This window comes from Podarcis gaigeae (genome assembly GCF_964106915.1).
Source record: "Podarcis gaigeae genome assembly, chromosome: 4".
In the NCBI taxonomy this organism is placed as follows: domain Eukaryota; kingdom Metazoa; phylum Chordata; class Lepidosauria; order Squamata; family Lacertidae; genus Podarcis; species Podarcis gaigeae.
The window spans coordinates 90,583,789-90,606,176 of record NC_139677.1 but is presented as its reverse complement, the minus strand read 5'-3'; the positions used below and the strand labels follow the sequence as shown (position 1 = coordinate 90,606,176).

Here is a 22,388-nt window from a genome sequence, read left to right as displayed (position 1 = left end):
TCCTGGACCTGGTTGAAAAATTGTATTTAAGTCTCTCTCCCTGCCCACCTTAAATTATGTGGAATGGGGTGCCCTCAATGGCTGCCGCAACCCTGCTTCAGGCACAATGCCTAACCACAGTTTACTGCCACACTACAGGAACAAGCCTGAGCAAGCCTTGCACTCTTTGTACAGCCACGAGATTGAAAATCTTTGCTCCCGTTTTCAGTTGACTTCAGTTGTCTGCTGTTTTACTGAAACCGAGAACTCTGGTTTCCCCAGGCAGCTGGCCCATCCCCTCCTTACTCACATCAGCCTCAGCTAGCATGCCGGTGCTGAGCAGTGATGGGCTGTCATTGTCGAAGAACATCTGGTGGGCAACAGAGTGGGGAAATACAGATTAAGGAAACAAGACAGGATTGTAAACCAGATGTTTCTGGGCCTCTGTTGGTCCTCCTTGGCTTTATAGATCACTTTGGAATTATGTTATAACAAAGTCCCTGATAGAATACAAGGGCTGTTCTTTTTTATAAAAGTCCAACTCCCCCTGCAAATCAATTTCATCAATTTCAATTTGCTCAGGTGTTGCTACCAAATTTTAACAGCTTCAGTTCCAAGTAAAAGAATAAAAACCCCCAAAGTTTTTAAAAAACAAAAGAGTGAGAGTCCATATTTTAATCTTCAAATTGTTTGGATTTTGCATGGTGTTTCATAACCAGGACTGCTATAGAGCACCAGCCCTATGAGGGAACATTAGCATTCATAGGGAAGTTTGTGTAGAGAAATATACTTTTGGCCCTCAGACAGAGACCCTACAGAACAGAGTCCCTCCTTTGGGGGATGGAAATGCAGGCTGGCCTTCCCTGTTTTTCAGGACGATCTACATGTCTTTCATTATTGTATAGCTGGTTTCCCTTTCCCAAGATTCTTTTTATATCATGGTGCATGTGGCAGGTCTCTTTATTCTTTATTGAGCTTGGCCATATGTATATGTTTATTCTTAAGCTGTTTCCCCTTCTCTGTGTAGAGCGATTGGAGGCTGCCAACAGGCAGCTAGCCAGCAGAGAGTTTGATGGGAACGAAGATAAGGCAACAGAGGGTCTTTATGCCTCTCAGAGTGAGTACCACATTGATATATAGCAGAGATATGCATGTTCACTATGTGTGGTTTGTCAGAGAATGGAAGAGGTGTTTGTTTGTGCTATGTTTTTAGCAGTTTTTTTAAAGTTGGAGGCTGGTTTCTTTCTAACAGACTTGTTTTACCGTGTTGCTTCGTTGGAGTTAGTGGTAGGTGGTGGTCAAGGGGGAAATTTAAATAAATATGTTGGTGTCAGGGCAAAGTCTCAAGAGAAATAAGCTTCATAGTGAAATGGAATTCTTCTCTCCTTTTGGGGTAATTCTGAATTCACACAGGTACAAACAAAAGGAGAACAAGGCCCTTTGTTTCATGAGTTTTGAACAGGCCTTCAAAAGGCTATTTCGTACCACAGCTCTGAGGGAACCACTTCTCAGGGATTTGTTCACATGTCTAGGGATGGAGAAGAAACTTAGGTTTGTTTGCATTAAAAATGAGAAACGACCTAATTCGCGCATCTTGAAGTAATAAGTGAACTGAAGCATGGCTAGTCTTTGAAATTCACACTTTTTTGAAGTTTGCAATTCTGTTCTGCAACCATTTTGTACTATTAGGGGAAAATGTGCATGGAAATGCATATATTAGTGAGAATAACACCTGAAAATGCATTATATTAGAAGAAATAGCTTAACAGTCACAACAAAATGTCTTTGCCTACCTAAATTAAGCTGCTGAAATGGGGGGGGGGGGGACCTAACTAGGAATGGAATTTAAATGACTGTGAGTTCAGTTCACTTAGTTCTGATATTGAAAACAAACCTTCAAGAATATGCCCAGAGGCACTCTTGTTCTGTAATTCTATCTGTATGTCTCTTGTGCCCAGCTCTGGTTGTTAGATCTTGGTGTTCTGGTCAACGAACAAGTAGATTTAAGCTCCCCAAAGTCTGCCCACCCCTGTTTCAAATGAGCTGTTCAGTGTTAGGTTGCTGTTGTTATAAATTACCTGTCCTTCACCTGAAGGCGGTAGGGCAATTAAAACACAGTGTTAAAAACAATTGAAAGCAACTCACAATCACAGAAATGAGGTGGGTCCTAAAAATATAAATGTCGTATTGGCAGCAATTCTTGTTGTGCATTATGGTTATTGAACCATTGTGTTTAGATTGTTTGTTATCTGTGAACATCTTTGAGCACAAATACATTTCAGAAAATGCAGTTTATAGATAAACTGAATGTGACTATGACTAATCCTGGTTCTTTTCCGTGAAAGGAACTCAGGTTTCAGGGCTAGGAATGACTGATGGCTAGTACCTACTGGTAGGTCTGTGCCAGGGGTTCAGGCACCATGTTGTGCAGCCTTGATAACACCCTCACATAACTCTAGAGTAAAGCCCTCCATCAGCTACCCTGTGGAGCACAGCTCAGAGTCACTAAACTGTCATTTCAAGTGCTTAACAAGCCTCCTTTTGCTGTCCGGGGCAGACTGTAAAAAGACAGGTCCATGTAGCCCCTTTTTCTGCAGAGGGCTACATTGAGGGCCAGTGTGGTGTAGTGGTTAAGAGCGGTGGACTCGTAATCTGGGGAACTGGGTTCGATTCCCCACTCCTCCACATGCAGCTGCTGGGTGACCTTGGGCCAGTCACACTTCTCTGAAGTCTCTCAGCCTCACTCACCTCACAGAGTGTTTGTTGTGGGGGAGGAAGGCAAAGGAGATTGTTAGCTGCTTTGAGACTCCTTAGGGTAGTGATAAAGCGGGATATCAAATCCAAACTCTTCTTCTTCTTAACCTTGAGGACAGTCTGTCAAGGGCCATATTCTTAGGGTGGGCAGGGCCAGAGCCGGAGGTAGTTGGGGCTGTTCCAGAACCAAAAGTGGACTGGGCGCTCCCTTTGTCTGCCTCTCTGCCTCATTCTGCTACCCATTTCCCCATTGCCCCCCCCCTTGCACCCTATATGAAATCATAGAGTTGGAAGGGAACCCAAGGGTCATCTAGTCCAACCCCACTGCAGTTCAGGAATCTCAACTAAAGCATCCATGACAGATGAGTAGCCATGGCCGCACTAAGCTCATAGGGACCACCAGCACCAACAGGGTTCTTTGGCCCGTCCCTGCACTGCCAATGCTGCTGTTACTGTAAATGGGGGGAGCCGGGGTGCCCAATGCAAAAATTAAAAGGGCTGAGCAGAGCCCCCAACCCCCTCCCCGATGACCTCAGGTCCACCGGGACTGGGATTGCCCTGGTGGCAATCAAACAGGAGGTCCAGAGAACAGAACACAGTGGATCCACTCACACACCCCAGCCAAACACTCAGCAGCCTCCACCACTATGGCCACGGCTGCTGCTGCAGCCATCGAGAGAGAGAGGTAGGAGGGGACTAGGAGAACTAGGGAGGCCATGTAGAAGCACGCAGCCCAGTCCAAACCCGTCACGACCCAACCTCTCTGGTGACTGGTGTGAGGGAAGTGGGCAGGAGCCCAATAGAGAACTCTGCAAAGGGTATCACCCCAGGAGAAGACGGGCACTGTTTGGGCCCTCCCTTGCCAGCAGAGGGGTGCCGCTGGTGGCTAGAAATGGACACAGGATCCAAAACTTTTAATTTCTTTCACACACACACACACACACACACACACAGAGAGAGAGAGAGAGAGAGAACATATATATATATATTCCTTTAAATATATAAATGTTGTTGTTTAGTTGTGTCCGAGTCTTCATGACCCCATGGACCAGAGCACACCAGGCACTTCTGTCTTCCACTGCCTCCCGCAGCTTGGTCAAACTCATGCTGGTAGCTTCGAAAACACTGTCCAACCATCTCATCCTCTGTCGTCCCTTCTCCTTGTGCCCTCCATCTTCCCAACATCAGGGACTTTTCCAGGGAGTCTTCTCTTCTCATGAGGTGGCCAAAGTATTGGAGCCTCAGCTTCAGGATCTGTCCTTCCAGTGAGCACTCAGGGCTGATTTCCTTTAGAATGGATAGGTTTGATCTTCTTGCAGTCCATGGGACTCTCAAGAGCCTCCTCCAGCACCAGAATTCAAAAGCACTGATTCTTTGGCGATCAGCCTTCTTTATGGTCCAGCTCTCACTTCCATATATCACTACTGGGAAAACCATAGCTTTAACTATACGGGCCTTTGTTGGCAGATATATAAATATATTCTTTTAAATAAAGAAAGAAATATATATTCCCATCTCTCTTGGTTTCTCTCTCTCTCTCTCTCTCTCTCTCTCTCTCTCTCTCTCTCTCTCTCTCTCATCAGCCAGTCTGTATCTGTGACAGTCCTGGGCATCCGGCTTGGGTCTCATAAAGTTCCACCGTTTCTCCTTGTAACACAGCATTCACTGAACAACACTTCTGTTCACGCATCGCTATAAATATTGGTGCGGACACTTTCACTGCCCTGTCAGTTCACGACCTGTGTGCAGTGATAGTTCCTTGAGACAGGGTCATATAAAACGGCAGGGATGTTTAGCATGCCTACCTCGTCTGGGCCAGACAGCTAGATGCTACAAATAGGAGAGAGAAGTATTTCCAAGAATAGAAAGAAAGGTTGTATACAGGACCTCCTCAAGCAGGTCAAATTTATTTATATACTCTCATCCCTCTAGCCAGAGTTGAGGGTGTATCATGTAAGCCGTAGACCCTGAGGTGAAAGGGAAGTCTGGTTTGCTAGAGTGGCTGGTAAACGACCCACAGATTATGTTTGGTTTGTTGTGTCTTTGGAAGGGAGAATGAAAACTAAGGAACACCCATGCTTGAGTGAGCATTTAGATCTTGTATCCTAAGGAAACATTGCCATTGGATTTAGCTCATCTGCTTTAGAGTCCAAAAAAAAGCTCTAAAGGAAGTGGGGATGGAGGAAGAGACTGCGTGGTCTGCATGCAGAACCTGGGCTGTCAAGGAACAGGCCTCTAAAATCTTAAGGATCTGTGCTGTGTCGCTGTGATCCTGTTGAGGGTTCTTTCACTTCGTCAAGGTCGAGAGGCCTCTGGGTAAATGTCTACTGCTGAATGAGCAGGCGAAAGGCTATCTGGTAACCCGCAGCCCGTCCCAGGGCATGAGAGCTATTCTGGAATGTTTGGCAGCAGCTGAAGTGATGTGGATTCCTGTGCATTTAAGTGACTCGCAGCAAAGCTCACTTGAATGGCGCACGGCTAAATAAAGCACAGCAACACCCACTGGGAAAGGACGTTGGTACTAGCGAAGCATCTTCAGAATCAACAGCTGGCATAAAAGAGTAGCAGCATACCCCACCGATACTTACATTTCTAAGAGCCAGTGGGATCTAATGAATGGTGTGTCAGGAGTGAACCAGGAAAGCATCAGTTTGGCAACTTCTCCATGAATCTCTTTGGATCACTTTGGACCCAGCTGTTCTCTCTTAGCCCTGGGATGAGGAACCTTTGACCCTCCAGCTGTTGTTGGGCTCTCCTCAGCCCCTAGCCAGCTCCCTTGCTTTAAAGGTAAAGGGACCCCTGACCATTAGGTCCAGTCGTGGCCGACTCTGGGGTTGCGGCGCTCATCTCGCTTTATTGGCTGAGGAAGCTGGCGTACAGCTTCTGGGTCATGTGGCCAGCAGGACTAAGCAGCTTCTGGCGAACCAGAGCAACGCACAGAAACGCTGTTTACCTTCCCGCCGGAGTGGTACCTATTTATCTACTTGCACTTTGACGTGCTTTCGAACTGCTAGGTTGGCAGGAGCAGGGACTGAGCAATGGGAGCTCACCCCGTCGCAGGGATTTGAACCGCCGACCTTCTGATCGGCAAGTCCTAGGCTTTATGGTTTAACCCACAGTGCCACCCACGTCCCACTCCCTTGCCTTAGTGCTCACCTATTTTGCGGAGTAGTTGTGATGATAAAATGGAAGGAGAGACTTGGGCTTTACATGCCGAAGAATCAAGCAAATATACATTTTAAAGTTCTAGCTGCCAAATAGCTTGGCTTTTCAGCAGCAGAGGAGGCTGCAGTTAAGGTGATTGAAAAGCACATGTAGTTTCACAGAGATATTGGCAAATGCAGCAGCTGGGCTTTAATCTGAAGGCTTCCAAGTCTCACCCGGCTAGCTCTAAAGTAAGAAACGTAAAGTGGTGTCTGAAAGAACAAGTGCACAGTAATAGTGGTCCTTAGTTCAAATAGGTTCCATAATGAATGACAGGGAGTAAGATAGCCTGCCAGGGGCATGTCTAGGGGTTGACCAGGTTGGCCCCTACCTAGGACACAAACCCAGGGAGATGCAACTTTGTGGGTCTTCACTCTGGCTCGGAATAGCTAGGAGTTTGCCTGGCCTGTTCCTCCACTTCTGGGGGAGCCTTGGCAAGGGTGGGAGGTCGGTGCACTGATACACTCCTTGCCATGGGGACAAGGGAGCCTTGCTACACCTCTGCAGCCTGCCCAATGAAACTCTGAAAGTCTTTATGTATTCATATCTCGCCTTTCTTTCAAGGAGCTCACGGTAGTAGCAGAAGTGGTTCTTCCCTCCCTCTCGCAAGAGCCCTGTGAGGTGGGTTTGACTCAGTGACCCAGTGGCCGAGCAGAGATTTGAATGTGGGTCTCTCTGGTCCTAGTCTGACACCCTAGCCCAGGAACAGGGAATCCCCAGACCTGGAGGCCGGATGTGGTCTACTGGCCTGGCCCTAAAGACTCTGCAAACGACACCCTGGCCTGAGTCCGTGCCCTGCTTCATGCCTTCCTTGAGTACTTTCTCCTGGCTGAAACGTGTCCTTGAACTGTGGTTATGCCTCTCGCTTGCCTGGATGGAGAGCTTGTCTGGCTTTTGTGTGGCTGGTGTGTAGAATGTGTTACGTCAGTGTTTCCCAAACTTGGGTCTCCAGCTGCTTTTGGACTACAACTCCCAACATCCCTAGCTAGCAAGACCACCAGGGATTATGGGAATTGACATCCCAAAACAACTGGAGGTCCAAGTGTGATAAACACTGTGTTACATCATTGGTCAACCCACATTGATAATAATAATTATTATTTATATACCCCGCCCATCTGGCTGGAATCTGGCCCTCTAGCTGAGAAGGGCCCTGCAGCCCTGCCATGACCAATGCACCACGTTGCCTCTATTTGAGTTTACTTCTGTTCAGTGTCCCTCCTGGGTCTGTGAGAGCTTCTGATGCAGCTGGCCCTTGCCTCCCTTTCCAGACAAAGAGCATTTGAAAGAGAAAGAGAAGCTGGAAATGGACTTGGCAGCCCTGCGCTTGACCAGCGAGGAGCAGCGAAGGCACATCGAAATCCTGGACCAGGCGCTCAACGGCGCACAAGCCAAAGTCGTCAAGCTAGAAGAGGAGGTAACACCAGACCGTCCTTCAGTTCAGTTCACCACCCTACACTTTTCTTTCTCTCTCTCTCCCTCTCTCTCACAGACATGCCCTATCTGCACTCTACATTTAAATCTCTATGACACGACTTTAAACACTCATGGCTTCACCCTAAGAATTCTGGGAGCTGTAGTTTGTTAAGGGCCCTGAGAGTTGCTAGGAGAGCTTCACAGAGCTATAATCTCCAGAGTTTCCTGTGAACAGGGATCGATGAAGGCGAACTCACTAAAGTCCCCATGATTTGTTGGGAGAAGGCATGGCTGTTTAAACTGGTTTAAGAGTGCTTTAATTGTATGGTGTGGTTTTGCACAAAGACATTTTACTGTTAGCATTCACATCTGCAGCCTGATCCTAACCGTGTTTTCTAAGCAATGCCGCAGAGCTCAGCGGGGCTTACTTCCAAGTAAGTATATTTAGGGTTGCTGTCTTACAGCAGCTGCTGAATATTTTCCAGCACATGATATGCTTGGTTGCTAGAAACCAAGGAAATATGAAACTCCTCCCTCAACATCCTAATATAAGAGAGTGTGACAAGCCACCGTTATTGACAAATCAGCACAAAATCTGAAATTACTTAGAGGAGCAAAACTTAACGGACATTTTCGCAGGAGAACGCTGGGACCATTAGCTACACAAATAGACCAAATATCAGTCTGAAAGGTTTATGTCAATTTATGGATTATATAACGAGGTACTTTTCATTTAATTTTTGGTATATTATGCAGTCCACTACTATTCTAGGGGGATCAAGTTGAGAGGTACACTAGAAATAAGGTTAGTGGCATTTGTTAGGGTTAAACAACTTTGTTAGATTAGAGGTAGGGATCTGTAGAGTACTGAGGCCCCCTTCTCTGGCCCCTGAACCCCTATCCCCCCCTCCCACAGAATAGTTGTCAATCTTTCCACCATGGTCATGAGGTCTGGCAACTTGGGTTTTTCTAAAATGAAAGCTTAGAGTCTTAGGATCTTGCCTCCTATCATATTAAGTGAGCAGTAAACAACAGAGTCAAACAAACAGCCTCTTTAGTTTGGGACTGAAAGCTTTGACTGGCAGCAGCACGTCAATGCTTGGGATTTGCTTCGAATCATGGAATTGTAGAGTTGGAAGGGGTCCCAAGGATCATTTAGTCCAACCTCCAACCTCCTGCAATGCAGGAGGGACGCGGGTGGCACTGTGGGTTAAACCACAGATCCTAGGACTTGCCGATCAGAAGGTTGGCAGTTCGAATCCCCGCAACGGGGTGAGCTCCGATTGCTCGGTCCCGGCTCCTGCCAACATAGCAGTTCAAAGGCACATCAAAGTGCTAGTAGACAACTAGGTACTGCTCCAGCGGGAAGGTAAACGGCATTTCCGTGCGCTCCTCTGGGTCTCCGGAAGTGGCTTAGTCATGCTGGCCACATGACCCGGAAGCTGTACGCCAGCTCCCTTGGCCAATAAAGCGAGATGAGCGCCGCAACCCCAGAGTCGGCCACGACTGGACCTAATGGTCAGGGATCCCTTTACCTTTTACCTGCAATGCAGGAATCTCAGCTAAAGCATTGTGACAGATGGATCACCCTGGTGTCTGAGATCTGGAGTTGACTTGGATGCAGGGACTTAACCTCCATAAAACTTACAATGTTTTCTGCCGTGCGCGAGCTCTGTGCTGCCACCCTCCTCTTCCTCCTAATGTCTCTGTGTTCCCCCTGTGGCAACCCTGCTGCCCTCCAGCTGTGCAAGAAGCAAGCTCACGTCGAGAAAGTGGAGAAGCTTCAGCAGGCCTTGACCCAGCTGCAGGCGGCCTACGAGAAGCGGGAGCAGATGGAGTGCCGCCTGCGTACCAGGCTGGAGAGAGAGCTGGAATCCCTGAGGATGCAGCAGGTGAGACAGAACAGGGGGTGTTGCGTCTCCCAAAAGCGCCTCTCATTTCAAACCTATGGCAACCCGCCATCAAGATCTGCTGCCGCGGCCCCCCTCCAACACGACGGTCACTGCACCTTGCGGGGTCGGGAACAGTCGATTTGGGGGTTCTGTGGACACGCGGGCAGAGGCAGTCTGGCATTCCTGAAGGTGCCTGCAGAAATATACCTGTCCAAAGCTCCGCCACACCACACCTGTGATGTGTCAAAGCCTACAGTTCAAGCTGAGGTCTCTTCCATAAATGGTACCACACCACTGCTGAGCTGCTGGTTTGTTAGGGGTTTTTTTGCAGGATAGTATCATTACAGGTGTTACCCTTTGGATTTGATCCCATACAGTTAGATCCAGACCAGCCACGCAGTCCTCTGCCGACCTACTCAGAAGGAAATCCCATTGAATTCAGCGAGTTCCCCTGTTCGTGGGTATAGGGGTTGTAGCCAAAATCAGTTGGCTGTAGTTCCCGTTGGTTTAGTAGGAGCTAAGTTCAGCTGGCAGCCCGTTGCCTGGGGAGTGTGGATCTGAAGGAAGACACAATTCAGCTTTCGTCATAGCCGCAGAGAACCCTGGGAACCGTAGGGTGCTGGGAATTGTAGTTATGTGAGGTGTAAGCTATAGTTCCCATGATTCTTTGGGGGGGCATGCGTCAAATATGTTTTAAATGTGTGCTTTGCAGGCAGCTCAAGGACCACTGGGAGACTACATCTCCTGCCTCCCAGAAATGACATGACAGCAAGGGAGAGACCAGTCTGACCTAATATTTTGGCTAATAATAATAATAATTATATTCATTCATTCATTTATTTATACCCCACCCATCAGACTAGATTTCCCTAGCCACCCTGTTGCTCCAATACTTGCTTTCCTCTTCCCTCCCTGTTCCTTTTCCCTCTTGTATCATGCCTAGTAAGTTGTGAGTCACTAGGCAGGGGCTGCCCTACTTTTTACAATCTCTGCAATGCCTAGAATATATTTTTTGGTCCTTTGCTCATGTTTAATATTAATAATCCAACTCCTAGGGAGCGCTGTGGACTTGAAAATGCTACTACAGTCAGATCAGTAGTATACGATCTTGAGATCTAGTACCATGCAGGCAAAAGAATTTCTGTATATCTACAATTTTCACATCGTTCATTGGTTGAGCAGCAAAGGCTTTTGAACGTAAATTACAAATTGAAAACAACAACCAGCAATGTCATTGTGTTGTTAGCTGTAGGCCTGTGAAGCAAGCATGACATCTTGAACTTGCATAAAAATCCAGCGAGTTAAAATCTACTGTGAGCCAGTCCTTGCACAGGGACATCTGGAAAAGTCGTTTGGCTCAAGTTCCTTTTGAAATGTGGGAAGTCGCTTTCTGGTATATTAAAAATCTGGTGAATTCTTGTGGTTTGCACAGTCTTGCAAATCTTAGAAGCTAGGTTTTATTCACATATTCCTGCAAATATGGAGCTTTCCAGGATTGAGGAGTTGCAGTTTTCTGAGATCTCATTTTTTTAAAAAGTCCACATTAAGAGTCCCCAGGGGCACTCTCTCAGTTAAAAGCCGAAACTGGAAAACTCCCACTTGAGATGAGAGTCCACCTGTGTTTATTCAATCATTGGCTTATACTAATCCATTTGCCAGAGGACAAGCTCACAATACTCGTTTAGTGGGAGCAAATTCAACTAAATTCTACCAGTTTAATGACTTGGCTGCGGGAAACGACTCCTTTGATTCAATTACATGGCTTTTCTGCGAACGACTTGATGGGGACCTCGTTGTAGCTGCCAAATTGGAATTGAGAGGATGCCTTCTGGATATTTTCATGCACAGATGAACTAGTGTAAAAACAGCACCCTGGCACGTCCTGGTAAATTTCAAGCCAGATTGGAAAATTAATACGTTGGGTTTTGTTGACGTTTGCTCTAAGGAGAGCTTTCAACTTCACTGAGAACCCCCAACAAATGCCCTCAACTATTCTGGGTGGATGGCGTGAAGCCACGTGGGAATATCATTTCCTCTGCAAGATTGGGTGGGGAATAATTTCCAGGACACTTATCCCCCCTTTCAAAATTCATTTTGTGATAAAGGCATTGACCCAGCTCAAGTTAGTCATGACTAAAGACCCACTGAGAGCTATAGGACGTGGAGCAAGGTGTGGCGGAACTTTCCCCATCGATTTCTGTGGGACTTTGGAATGACTGATGGTAGCTGGATCAGAGCCTGTGGCCCAAACTGGCCTGGCTGAAGACGGGAGGAGGAGCTTGCCTTGTTTTGTAAAATGCTGTTAAATGTGCTGAGTGCAGGAAGGAGATTGCATCTGATCTTCTGATTATGGGATACCTATTAACTCAAGGGAGACAAATTCTGAAACAGCTATTTAAACACTCTTCTAATTATGGACTGTCAGGTCCCGGACAAGCCTTGTCCCATAAGCCATAAATACTTTCCCATGTGTCCCGCCCCCCTCCTGGCTTTTTAGATTATATATAACATACTTTCTCTTCCTGGTGTAGTTTAGCTGGGACACTGACCTACATGCAGTGAAAAATACCCATGGTTGCCAGTTGAAATATGCCTTGTGTGAGCAGCTGGAATCCTGTATCTTAGATATCTTTTGACCTAGGGAGCAGGTGACCAGTTTATCCAGTGCCCATCCTGATTTGCCTGCTCAATGAGCATTCACCCTGATTTGTTTGCAGGCAGTTGGATGTCATTGCATAAAAGCAAGCACTGTCCCACTCTGCCCAGTCCATTTCCCCATCACTTTCCTTCCCGCAGGCAGTTTGATCTTTTAGGGAAGTGGGTCTGTGGTGCAAGAATCCCTCCCAGTCAACTACAGTCATGCCTCATGTTACGTCTGCTTCATGTTATGTGCTTTTAGGTTACGTCCTACGGTGACCCGGAAGTACCGGAAAGGCTTACTTCCGGGTTTCGCCGCTCATGCATGCGTAGATACACATAATGACATCATGCGCAGAAGTGGCAAATCGCAACCCGCGTGTGTGCAGACGAGCCGCTGCGGGTTGTGCTCTTTTCATGTTGTGAATGGGCCTCCGGAACGGATCCCGTTCGCAACCAGGGGTACCACTGTACCTGTATAATTCACAACCCAAAATTCCCAGTTTGTGATCGAATCCCACCCGAAAATAGCCGCAGTCTGGAATCACCCTTATTGTGATGGCCAAATCAGTTGCACAGAAAGGCATTTCTTTGATCTGGTTTGTCTGCCGATTTTAAAGAATTTTAGTTGGCTTAACGTGCATATCACCAAAAATTCAGCCTGCAGCCAAGCCCTAAGTACATGCAGCTGAAAAAGCATATTATTTCTCTACTTAGCTGTGTCTTTGCTTCCCTTCTTTCTCCTCTGTTACCGCTATGTAAGATTTCAGATTGTAAGTTCCTCAGGGCAGGGGTCTGTCCTCTTGTTTTGTTTTTTTGTAAAGTGGCATGTTGTGGTATATAAAACGCTGTTGTGGTATATAAATAAAATCAAGTTCCAGATACATGCCAGTTTCAAATATTGAAGGAAATGGGAACTAACTTAACTTTTTAATTACAGATAGGTAGCTGTGTTGGTCTGCCATAGTCAAAACAAAAAAAAATTCCTTCCAGTAGCACCTTAAAGACCAACTAAGTCAGTTCTTGGTATGAGCTTTCGTGTGCATGCACACTTCTTCAGATACCATGCATGCACACGAAAGCTCATACCAAGAACTGACTTAGTTGGTCTTTAAGGTGCTACTGGAAGGAATTTTTTTTGTTTTAACTTTTTAATATGTGCTACTCTTTGTTAGAACAGGGTGGGGGGATTACTGGGCCAAGGGAGCACAAAGAAAGTGCATTTACAGGAGAATGAGTCATGTGAAATGTCCTTTCTTTCAAGTAACCACAGTGTTTCAGCAACTGGGGTGGAATGAGGAAGAAAACTACTGTACTTGTCTACAGTGGAATGCTTGCTCTCCCTGACCCCAATTCTGACCACCCATATCAGAAGGAAAGTCTGGAAATCATTTAAAACCTTTTCGTTATCACTTCCTGTTCTCCAAGGGACAGAATTCCTTTGGTCCACTTTTTGCAGCAGACTGACCTGATTCGATGTTCCCAAACGTGCTTCCCGGGTTGGAATTCAGCTATCGGATTATACAGTTCTCAGCTTTTGCCGTGTAGTTTTGATCCCCAAAAGTATGCACAAAAACCCACATTTTGCACAAAAATGCATTCAACGTGCATGGGGGTGGGGAATAAAAGCAGCGAAGCAACAGAAAATGCATATTTTACAGTGAAAGTGAGTACAGAATGCGTAAAATTTACATGCACCAAATGTTTTGGTGCATTCTTTTGGAACGTCCACAAACCAGGAAAAATCAGACGTAGGACCCGAGTGTCGGCAAATAAAAGACACAGAACAGAGTTAAAGGTAAAGGCACCCCTGACCATTAGGTCCAATCGTGGCCGACTCTGGGGTTGCAGCGCTCATCTCGCTTTATTGGCCGAGGGAGCCGGCGTACAGCCAGCATGACTAAGCCGCTTCTGGCGAAGCAGAGCAGCGCACGGAAACGCCATTTACCTTCCCGTCGGAGCGGTACCTATTTATCTATTTGCACTTTGACGTGCTTTCGAACTGCTAGGTTGGCAGGAGCAGGGACCGAGCAACAGGAGCTCACCCCGTCGTGGGGATTCGAACCGCCGACCTTCTGATCGGCAAGCCCTAGGCTCTGTGGTTTAACCCACAGCGCCACCCGCATCCCTTACAGAACAGGGTTACACTGATCCAAATCATGACACATTGCTTTCAAGTGCACATCACAGAAGTCCAGCAGCTACTTTTCTTCTTTATAGTATCAGTGCAGTTCCACTTGTGGAGATTCTTCAGTCCCCAAGTCTTCGGTTTCCTCATATCTTCCTCAATCCTGGGACACACACACACACACCTTTTCCTGATCAGCAACTGAACTGTCAAAACAAGGGCATATAACGTTAGTGAGGACAACGACAACCAAAACGATCAAGGACTGCCTTCCTCTTTTAGTGGTGATGGGAAGTGACACAGCATGGAAATATTCCACTAAGCAGCACCCACTGGTGTGGATGGGAAATGGCAGAATTCCTATAAGAAACATGTGGACACTCTCATGCCAATGGCACACACGAATCAGCCAACATCTGAACCAACTTGCTTGCAATATTAAGCTCCCTTTCTGGGAGCACTGCAATGCACACTGGAAAACAACCATCTTTTTTGGTTTTCACACTTCTCCAGGTTTTGGAAAACAGTTCTCTCCTCAAATAAAATATCACCACGTGGAAACAATGAATTTTAGGATAAAATGCATCTAGAAGTGCATACAATACACTGAGAGAAAATATGTATTTTGAGATGTATTTTGTGATAAAATGCAAATTTAAGTATGTGTTTTTGTTTAGATTTCTTTCTTTTTTTAAAAAAAGTAATCACAAATTAATGCAAAAAGTGACAGAACCAATCTATCAATGAACACATTTGAAAATGGCACACATCATAAATAGACTGATTTGTCCATTCTATACACACGCACACCTGTAAACTGAGCTTTTAGATGCTATATATTAGAAAGGCATGAGAAATATTGAAATGTATAATAAACAATAAACAGGTTAGTCTTCAAGGTGCTGCTGATCACATTCACACTATACATTTAAAGCCCTGTTAAACCGCTTTAGCAGTTGTTTTAGCAGCGCAGATGTATCTAGCACCTTCATTATACAGCTTTTGGTGAATGTGGAAGATGCACCTCTGTACCCTGGCCTCTGACACCTGAGATTTGTGTTTTCAGCACCCACCCTATTCCTGTGACACTGATTTGTTTAATACTCAATTTTAAATTGTCATAACCACCCCTCCTGTTCAGGGGTGGATGGTGATGGCAAAAAATGGTTAAGGGTGCTAAGAATTGTTAAGAGATTCCCCCCCCCCCCCCCGCACAGACCTACAATTCCCAGCACCTATAACAGACTACGGGACGCGGGTAGCGCTGTGGGTTAAACCACAGAGCCTAGGACTTGCCGATCAGAAGGTTGGCGGTTTGAAACCCCGCGACGGGGTGAGCTCCCGTTGCTCGGTCCCTGCTCCTGCCAACCTAGCACTTCAAAGTGCAAGTAAATAAATAGGTACCACTCCAGCGGGAAGGTAAATGGCATTTCCGTGTGCTGCTCTGGTTCGCCAGAAGAGGCTTAGTCATGCTGGCCACATGACCCAGAAGCTGTACGCTGGCTCCCTTGGCCAATAAAGCGAGATGAGCGCTGCAACCCCAGAGTCGGCCACGACTGGACCTAATGGTCAGGGGTCCCTTTACCTTTATAACAGACTACAGTACCCAGAATTCCTTGGAGGAAGCTGTGATTGTATAAGAATGTGGCATCTGTGTTATAGTAGTTATGATGCTGGGCTAGATGAAACTCTGATTGGCTCCAGCAGGGTTCTTGTTTTTGCTTTGTTTCTGGTGGGCGCTGCTAACTGTGTTTTCGTTTGCTTTTCTCTAGCGGCAAGGGAGCTACCAGGCAGCCCCCCTGCCAGAGTACAACGTCCCTGCGTTAATGGAACTGGTGCGCGAGAAGGAGGAGAGGATTCTGGCTCTGGAAGCCGACATGACCAAGTGGGAGCAGAAGTACCTTGAAGAGAGCGCCATCCGGCATTTCACCATGAACGCCGCGGCGGCAACTTCCACGGAAAAGTAGGGAAATGGCTAATGGAAGAAAGCGTCTGTCAGCATTGTTTGTGTTTGCCTTCTTAAAATGAAAATGTACATTGGGCTCGAAACTCAAATCGGTATATAGATCAGGGTTTCCCAAACTTGGGTCTCCCAGCTGTTATTGGACTACAACTCCCATCATCCCCAGCTAGCAGGACCAGTGGTCAGGGATGATGGGAGTTGTAGTCCAACAACAGTTTGGGGAACCCTGATGTAGACAATAAGCAACTGGGACTTGCAAAAAAACTATAAAACACAACAGAAATATATTTCCCTGCTGGAAATAATTCAGAAGGGTTTCTGGGAATTGTAACTCTGTGATGGGTAAGCTACAATGTCCAGAATACTTAGAAAGAAAGAATGTGCCTTAAAATTATAATGTTCATGCAGCCAAAAGGCCATCATATGGAGGCCTCTTTTCTGTGTTATAGCTAGTCACAGCCTCTTCATCCCATGCCAACCACACAATGTCCATTTTCTCCTCCCCAACAGTCAGCCAGTATTTTGTGGCCACTTAAGCAAGCCTGGCCTCATTGGGATGCTTTGAAGGCTCCCACACCCACCTGGGGGCTTTCCCTCCTTTAAATATGCCTTGTGCTCCTGCAATCTTCTCCCGTGCCTGCTGATACCTCTTTTTTAATATATATTTTTATTAGTTTTTTTAACATATCATTTTCAACAGTAATTAAACATACTTTTACATCTTATTCAAATTTTTAACTTCCATCAATCCTGTTTGAAAATTTTCCAGTCTAATCTCTCAGTATGCATTTCTTATCTTCCGTATTGCATTTCAAACTCATAACCAATATCTCTATCTTTTTCTACTTTCTAACACTCCGTATATTTCTCCTTACAAAACTTCTTGTAGTCCTACTAGCGTAATTTGTTGATTACAGTTGCCCTTCAAATAATTCATATACTTCTTCCAATCTTCTGTAAATCTCTGGTCAGAGATTTACAGAGAGGCCTGCTGATACCTCTTGTCTTGTGTGTGAGAGGTGGCATATTAGTCACAAACGGATCCACGTCTGCCCCTGAACTTCAGAAAGAGAAGGAAAGGTTTTATAGTGAAAAACTATTCAAATAGTCTTTGAATTCTGCAGAATTCCTCTTCAGGAAGATGAGTTGGTGCTGTGGATAAAGACTTGGCTGTGGGTGTTCTCCAGTAGTGGGTGACTTTTTGGGCGTATATAGATGACCATTTGTTGTTTGTTGTTGTTTAGTTGTCTTAGTCGTGTTCGACTCTCTGTGACCCCATGCCTTGGAAACTATCACTTCCTTCTCAAAGCTTCTCCTTTTTTATGTCCGTGGAGTTCTCTTGGCAAAATACTGGAGTGGTTTGCCAGTTCCTTCTCCAGGTGGATCACATTTAGTCTTAACTCTCAGCCATGACCTGTCCGTCTTGGGTGGCCCTGCATGGCATAGCAGGTGGTAAATTACTATAGTGGGAATATAGCCTCTGTCTGTCTGTCGCGTCCTGTCTAGTGGAAAACTTTACTGCTTTTCTACTGCTTTTATTATGGGTTGGGTGCAGATTTTGGTTTTCAAAAAAATCTGCTGTGGCTTCATGTTGTAGATGACTCACTGTGGGGAGAAAGAACATAGCTCAGTCTTCAAGTACCTGCTTAGCATGCAGAAAGTTCCAGGTAGAGTAATTAGATTTAGTTTGCATTTAAAGGCAAACCTACCCAGCACACACTTTCTGAAATGTTGACATGAACCGAAACATAGCCAGCCTTCTCCATATCTTGCAATACAGTTCTTCAGCCGAGTATTTTGTGTCCCAAAAGGGTGTTCAAAGGTAAAGTATGCACAGAAGTGCTAACAGTAGTGAACACATTATATTAGGGGAAATTGCTTTGCAAAAATGTGTATTTCTGTATCTTGTGAAATAATAATAATAATAATAATTAATACCCCACCCACTCTGGGTGGCTCACAACAGAATATTAAAAACGTGATAAAACATCAAACATACAAAACTTCCCTAAACAAGGCTGCTTTCAGATGTCTTCTAAAAGTCAGGTAGTTGTTTATTTCCTTGACATCTGATGGGAGGGCGTTCCACAGGGCAAGCGCCACTACCGAGAAGGCCCTCTGCCTGGATCTTGCTGGTGAATGGTAGGTGGCATTAAGTAAATAACTAAGGCAAAATTGCATACACAAGTGTGAATTAATTAATTAATTTGTATGCCACCCTTCACCTGTAGATCTCAGGGTTGTTTACAATATAGGAGAAATGCACACCAAGCTGATTAATTTTTATGGGGACTGAAAAAGGAAAAAAGACTCACAAACCGATGTGGAAATGTGGAGAACAGAACATAAGTGTGGAGCTATGAAAAGATGTATTTTGACAGCTCTGCCCATCTCTAGCTCCGTGTTCAATCCCACGCCTCTACAGTTAAAAAGGACCAAGAGACAGATCTCCCTCTGCCAGAGACCGCTGGAGAGCGGCTGCCAGTCAGAATAGAAAATATTGGGCTGGAGATGCAAATATTCTGACCTAGTATAAGGAAGATTATTTATGGCTCCTTATCTTTTGACCAAATCAAAACTGAAGGTTCCCCCCCTTTCTCTCCCTCTCTTTCTCTCGTTGCCAGGGACTCCTCAGCCATTAATCACTCGCGGAACGGAAGCTACAGTGAAAGCTCCCTGGAGGTCCGCATGTGGCAGGAGGAAGAAGAGATTTTGCAAGCCAACCGACGGTGTCAGGACATGGAATACACGTAAGGAGCAGCTGTCAAGTAGCTACCGTGGGATTTACATGAGCACCCGCAGCGCTGAAGCCTCTTGACTGTCTAGATATTCTGGCAGACACACCAATTCAACCCCATCGCATTAGCCCAAGGCATGGCGGTGGGAACATAGGGGCAGGCACAGTGTGAATGCGCAGCTCGACTCTCTCTCTGACCCCATGAGCACCCAGATAAGACTCTAGTAAAAGCATGCTTTACCAAATACTGTGGAGGCCAGGTATATATATATATATACCGTATTTTTTGCTCTATAAGACTCACTTTTCCCCTTCTAAAAAGTAAAGGGAAATGTGTGTGCATCTTATGGAGCGAATGCAGGCTGCGCAGCTATCCCACAAGCCAGAACAGCAAGAGGGATTGCTGCTTTCACTGCGCAGCGATCCCTCTTGCTGTTCTGGCTTCTGAGATTCAGAATATTTTTTTTCTTGTTTTCCTCCTCCAAAAACTTGTGGTCTGGTGCGTCTTATAGAGTGAAAAATATGATGTGTGTGTGTGTGTGTGTGTGTGTGTGTGTGTGTGTGTGTGTATGAGAGATGGGTTGTGTGGGGTGTTATGGAAGGGGTTGTACCTTTGGTGGGGAACACGTCATGCTCCTTCTGGGGTAGTTTGTCCACCTTTGGTCCCCACCCTGCCTGCACTCAGCTCTCACCTGTGGCTCCCTGAAGCTGTCAGCATGCAACAGCAGCCACACCCAGCTTCCTGTGGCCGGTTAAAGCAGGTGAGTGTAGCCAATGGCTCTCAAACCCTCGGTGGGTTATGGACTTCCCCTGCAAGCAAAGACAGGCTCCGGCAGATTGACCAGAGAAAACCAATAGTGGGTCCAACAGTCAAGAAGGCAGTTACTGCAGACAATGTGTAGAGGGAAGTGAAGGGCAGATGGGGTTCGGCAACCTGGGAAGTTAGCCCATCTAGGAGAAGGAAAACTCTACTGCCTTTGAGATATCTCCAGGAGAAGAAAAGGCTAAGGAGTAAACCCTACACCAGGGGTAGGCAACCAAAGGCCTGAGGGCCGGATGCAGCCCAATCACCTCAATCCGGCCCACTGACAGTCTGGGAATCAGTGTGTTTTTACATGAGTAGAATGTGTCCTTTTATTTAAAATGCATCTCTGGGTTATTGTGGGGCATAGGAATTCGTTCATCTGTTCCCCTTCAAAATATAGTCTGCCCCCCCCCCACAAGGTCTGAGGGATGGTGGACCGGCCCACGGCTGGAAAAGGTTGCTGACCCCTGCCCTACACCAGTCCAGAGGGGAGTCCCTAAGGCGGTTGGATGGCTCCTTGTACGCCTCCTTCTAGCAACTCCTGGTGCCAAACGTATTGCTCTGCTTTCCTTTGGACCACATCAGTGAGGCCTAGAGAGGGGTCTTGTTGTCTGGGCAGCCCAGGACTTTCATACATGCTGCTCAGGCTTTCGCCCTGCGGAGGTCACTTTGGTGCTTCTATTGTAGCAGTGTGAAGGTGCACTCCATTGCCTCTGGAGACAGACAGGTGCCATCAATGTGTATGAAGGAGCAGGTTTGAGTTTCAGACATTCTACTGTTTGGTTATTCAAAACAGTACATAGAGCATTCCTCTTGCCTTATTAAGCACTTGGCAAAATTTTGCATTTTGATTCGTTTCAAATTAAAATTAGAGTTTTGATTGTGGATTCTCTTTGCTAAAGAATTTAAAGGTTCTGAACCTGGAAAGTCTGCTTTCTGCAACCTGTGAAAATTGAAAATTTCTGCAAATTTTATAATGTTGCAGTCAGGTTGAATCCACAGATATTCTCCCTCTGTGATAAACACTCACTCTCAGACGCAGGAAACTAAATATACACCACGTCCATTGATGAACAGACTTTGCAAACTCCTACAGTTGCAGTTTGGGCACTTCTTTTAACAGATACCGGTACTAAAACTGACTTTGTCATACCAGCGTTGTGGGACCAGACCACCTCCTTTCAAGCCTCTTCTCATCTCTGGAACATGTTTATCTGCATATTTTAACAGGATAAAGAACCTGCATGCCAAAATCATAGAGAAAGATGCCATGATCAAAGTGCTTCAGCAGCGGTCCAGGAAGGACGTTGGCAAAACTGATGCTTCAAGCTTGCGACCTGCTCGGTCGGTCCCGTCCATTGCTGCAGCCACTGGAACCCATTCCCGCCAGACGTCCCTCACCAGCAACCAGGTGACTGAGGAGAAGAAGGAAGACAAGACTTGGAAAGGGAGCATAGGTGAGCTTTGGTGTTACCTGGGCTCTGGCAAAGAGATTCAGCTCTCCCCATCTCTTAGTAGAACAGCTTTGGACTACAACTCCCATCAGCCCCTGCCACCTTCTGTGTTGGCCCCACCCATTGCAGTCCAAAACATAGGGAGGGCACCAGGTTGGGCAAGTCTGCCTCCGCTGGTTCTTGTTGCTTTTCTGGCTGTTGTGTTTTATGAAGGTGGATTGTTGTTGCTTTTGCCTGCTCAGTGAGTGAGTGGATGAATTCATTTGTTGTTACAAACATCATGGTCATTTCAACCATCACAATATGTGTGTGTGCAAAATTTACATAGATACACCATTACAAGGCAGAATCACCCAATTCATACATACAGTATATATATCGTAAAATTCATTGTTGCTTTTGCTTACTCTATATTGATTGGTGTTTTATTGTGTTGCAGTTTTTATGGATTTTTATGGGGACCCTGTGGCCAAAGATGCAGGGTGAAAATGACAGTATATAAAATAGCACCAAAGGAGGAGATCAGCCAATTAAAAATGCTTGATCTGTGCACTTGGTCAAACAAAAGCCCTTGACAGTTGGGGATTCACACTTTATAGCACTTTGAACTTGGGCAAAAATAATAATAATACTGAAATATATGTGGCACATGAACACACACAATTAATTTAAAATAAGCAATATGCATTTTTTATTCATACAAGAGCACAACAAGAGCAAGCATATGTCTTGGGTATTTGTTGAGTCAAATAATCACATTTGTTTCTATTAAGCGGCAAAGTTTAAATGCAGAACATTGTCAGTGGTGCATTCACATTTAAATTATTATTATTCTTTGCAATTGACACAAGAGTATTGGTTAGTTCAAATCCAGATCTGATGGTCAGCTCCCACATTCCACTACTTTGGGGGCCTTTTTTTTCCTGCCTCCCTCCTTCAGCCTCAGGCTACCTATCTCTTTATCCCTTACTTCCCAGCTTTGTGAAAGTTCTTTGTAGCCTTCCCAGTAAAGCTGCTTATTCCCTTTCTTTCCCCGGGACACTCTTGGCCAAACTGGCAACTTACCCTTCCCTCACAGGACTTGTACTGCAAACGTCCCGCCTGCTTTGTTCTCTAAGCAGTTGGAATGTTTGTGGACATTCTGTGCCACCACGCCATCTTCAGCTAGTATGTTATCAAAAAGTTTCACTGTGGCAAGCAGGGTACAGTACAGCCGCACAGAGCAGTCATTTCCTAGTCACTGCTTACAATTGTTCACTTTCTTCTTGTTGGTTCCATGGTATTGGCATTTTTAATCTAAATTGCTTGAATAGGAAAAACAAAATAACAGAGGCATATCTGGTGTTTTGTATTGTGTGTTGTATCTCCCTCCCCCCCCCCCTTTGTTTTAACATGCTGTGTGGTTAATTTAAACCACTT

At 45.8% G+C, this 22,388-nt stretch overlaps 1 protein-coding gene across 7 annotated transcripts in view; it reads left to right on the top strand.

The window, feature by feature from the left end:
• The window catches only part of AMOTL1 (angiomotin like 1), an 80,307-nt gene that overhangs the window by 51,776 nt on the left and 6,143 nt on the right, over positions 1–22,388 (top strand). For all 7 annotated transcript variants that reach the window (XM_083736300.1, XM_083736301.1, XM_083736304.1 and 4 more), the window contains 6 exons: positions 1,007–1,096; positions 7,209–7,354; positions 9,096–9,245; positions 15,783–15,973; positions 18,598–18,723; positions 20,746–20,972. In XM_083736300.1, the coding sequence (XP_083592426.1) occupies positions 1,007–1,096; positions 7,209–7,354; positions 9,096–9,245; positions 15,783–15,973; positions 18,598–18,723; positions 20,746–20,972 (930 nt within the window). The remainder of the gene's footprint in view (positions 1–1,006; positions 1,097–7,208; positions 7,355–9,095; positions 9,246–15,782; positions 15,974–18,597; positions 18,724–20,745; positions 20,973–22,388) is intronic.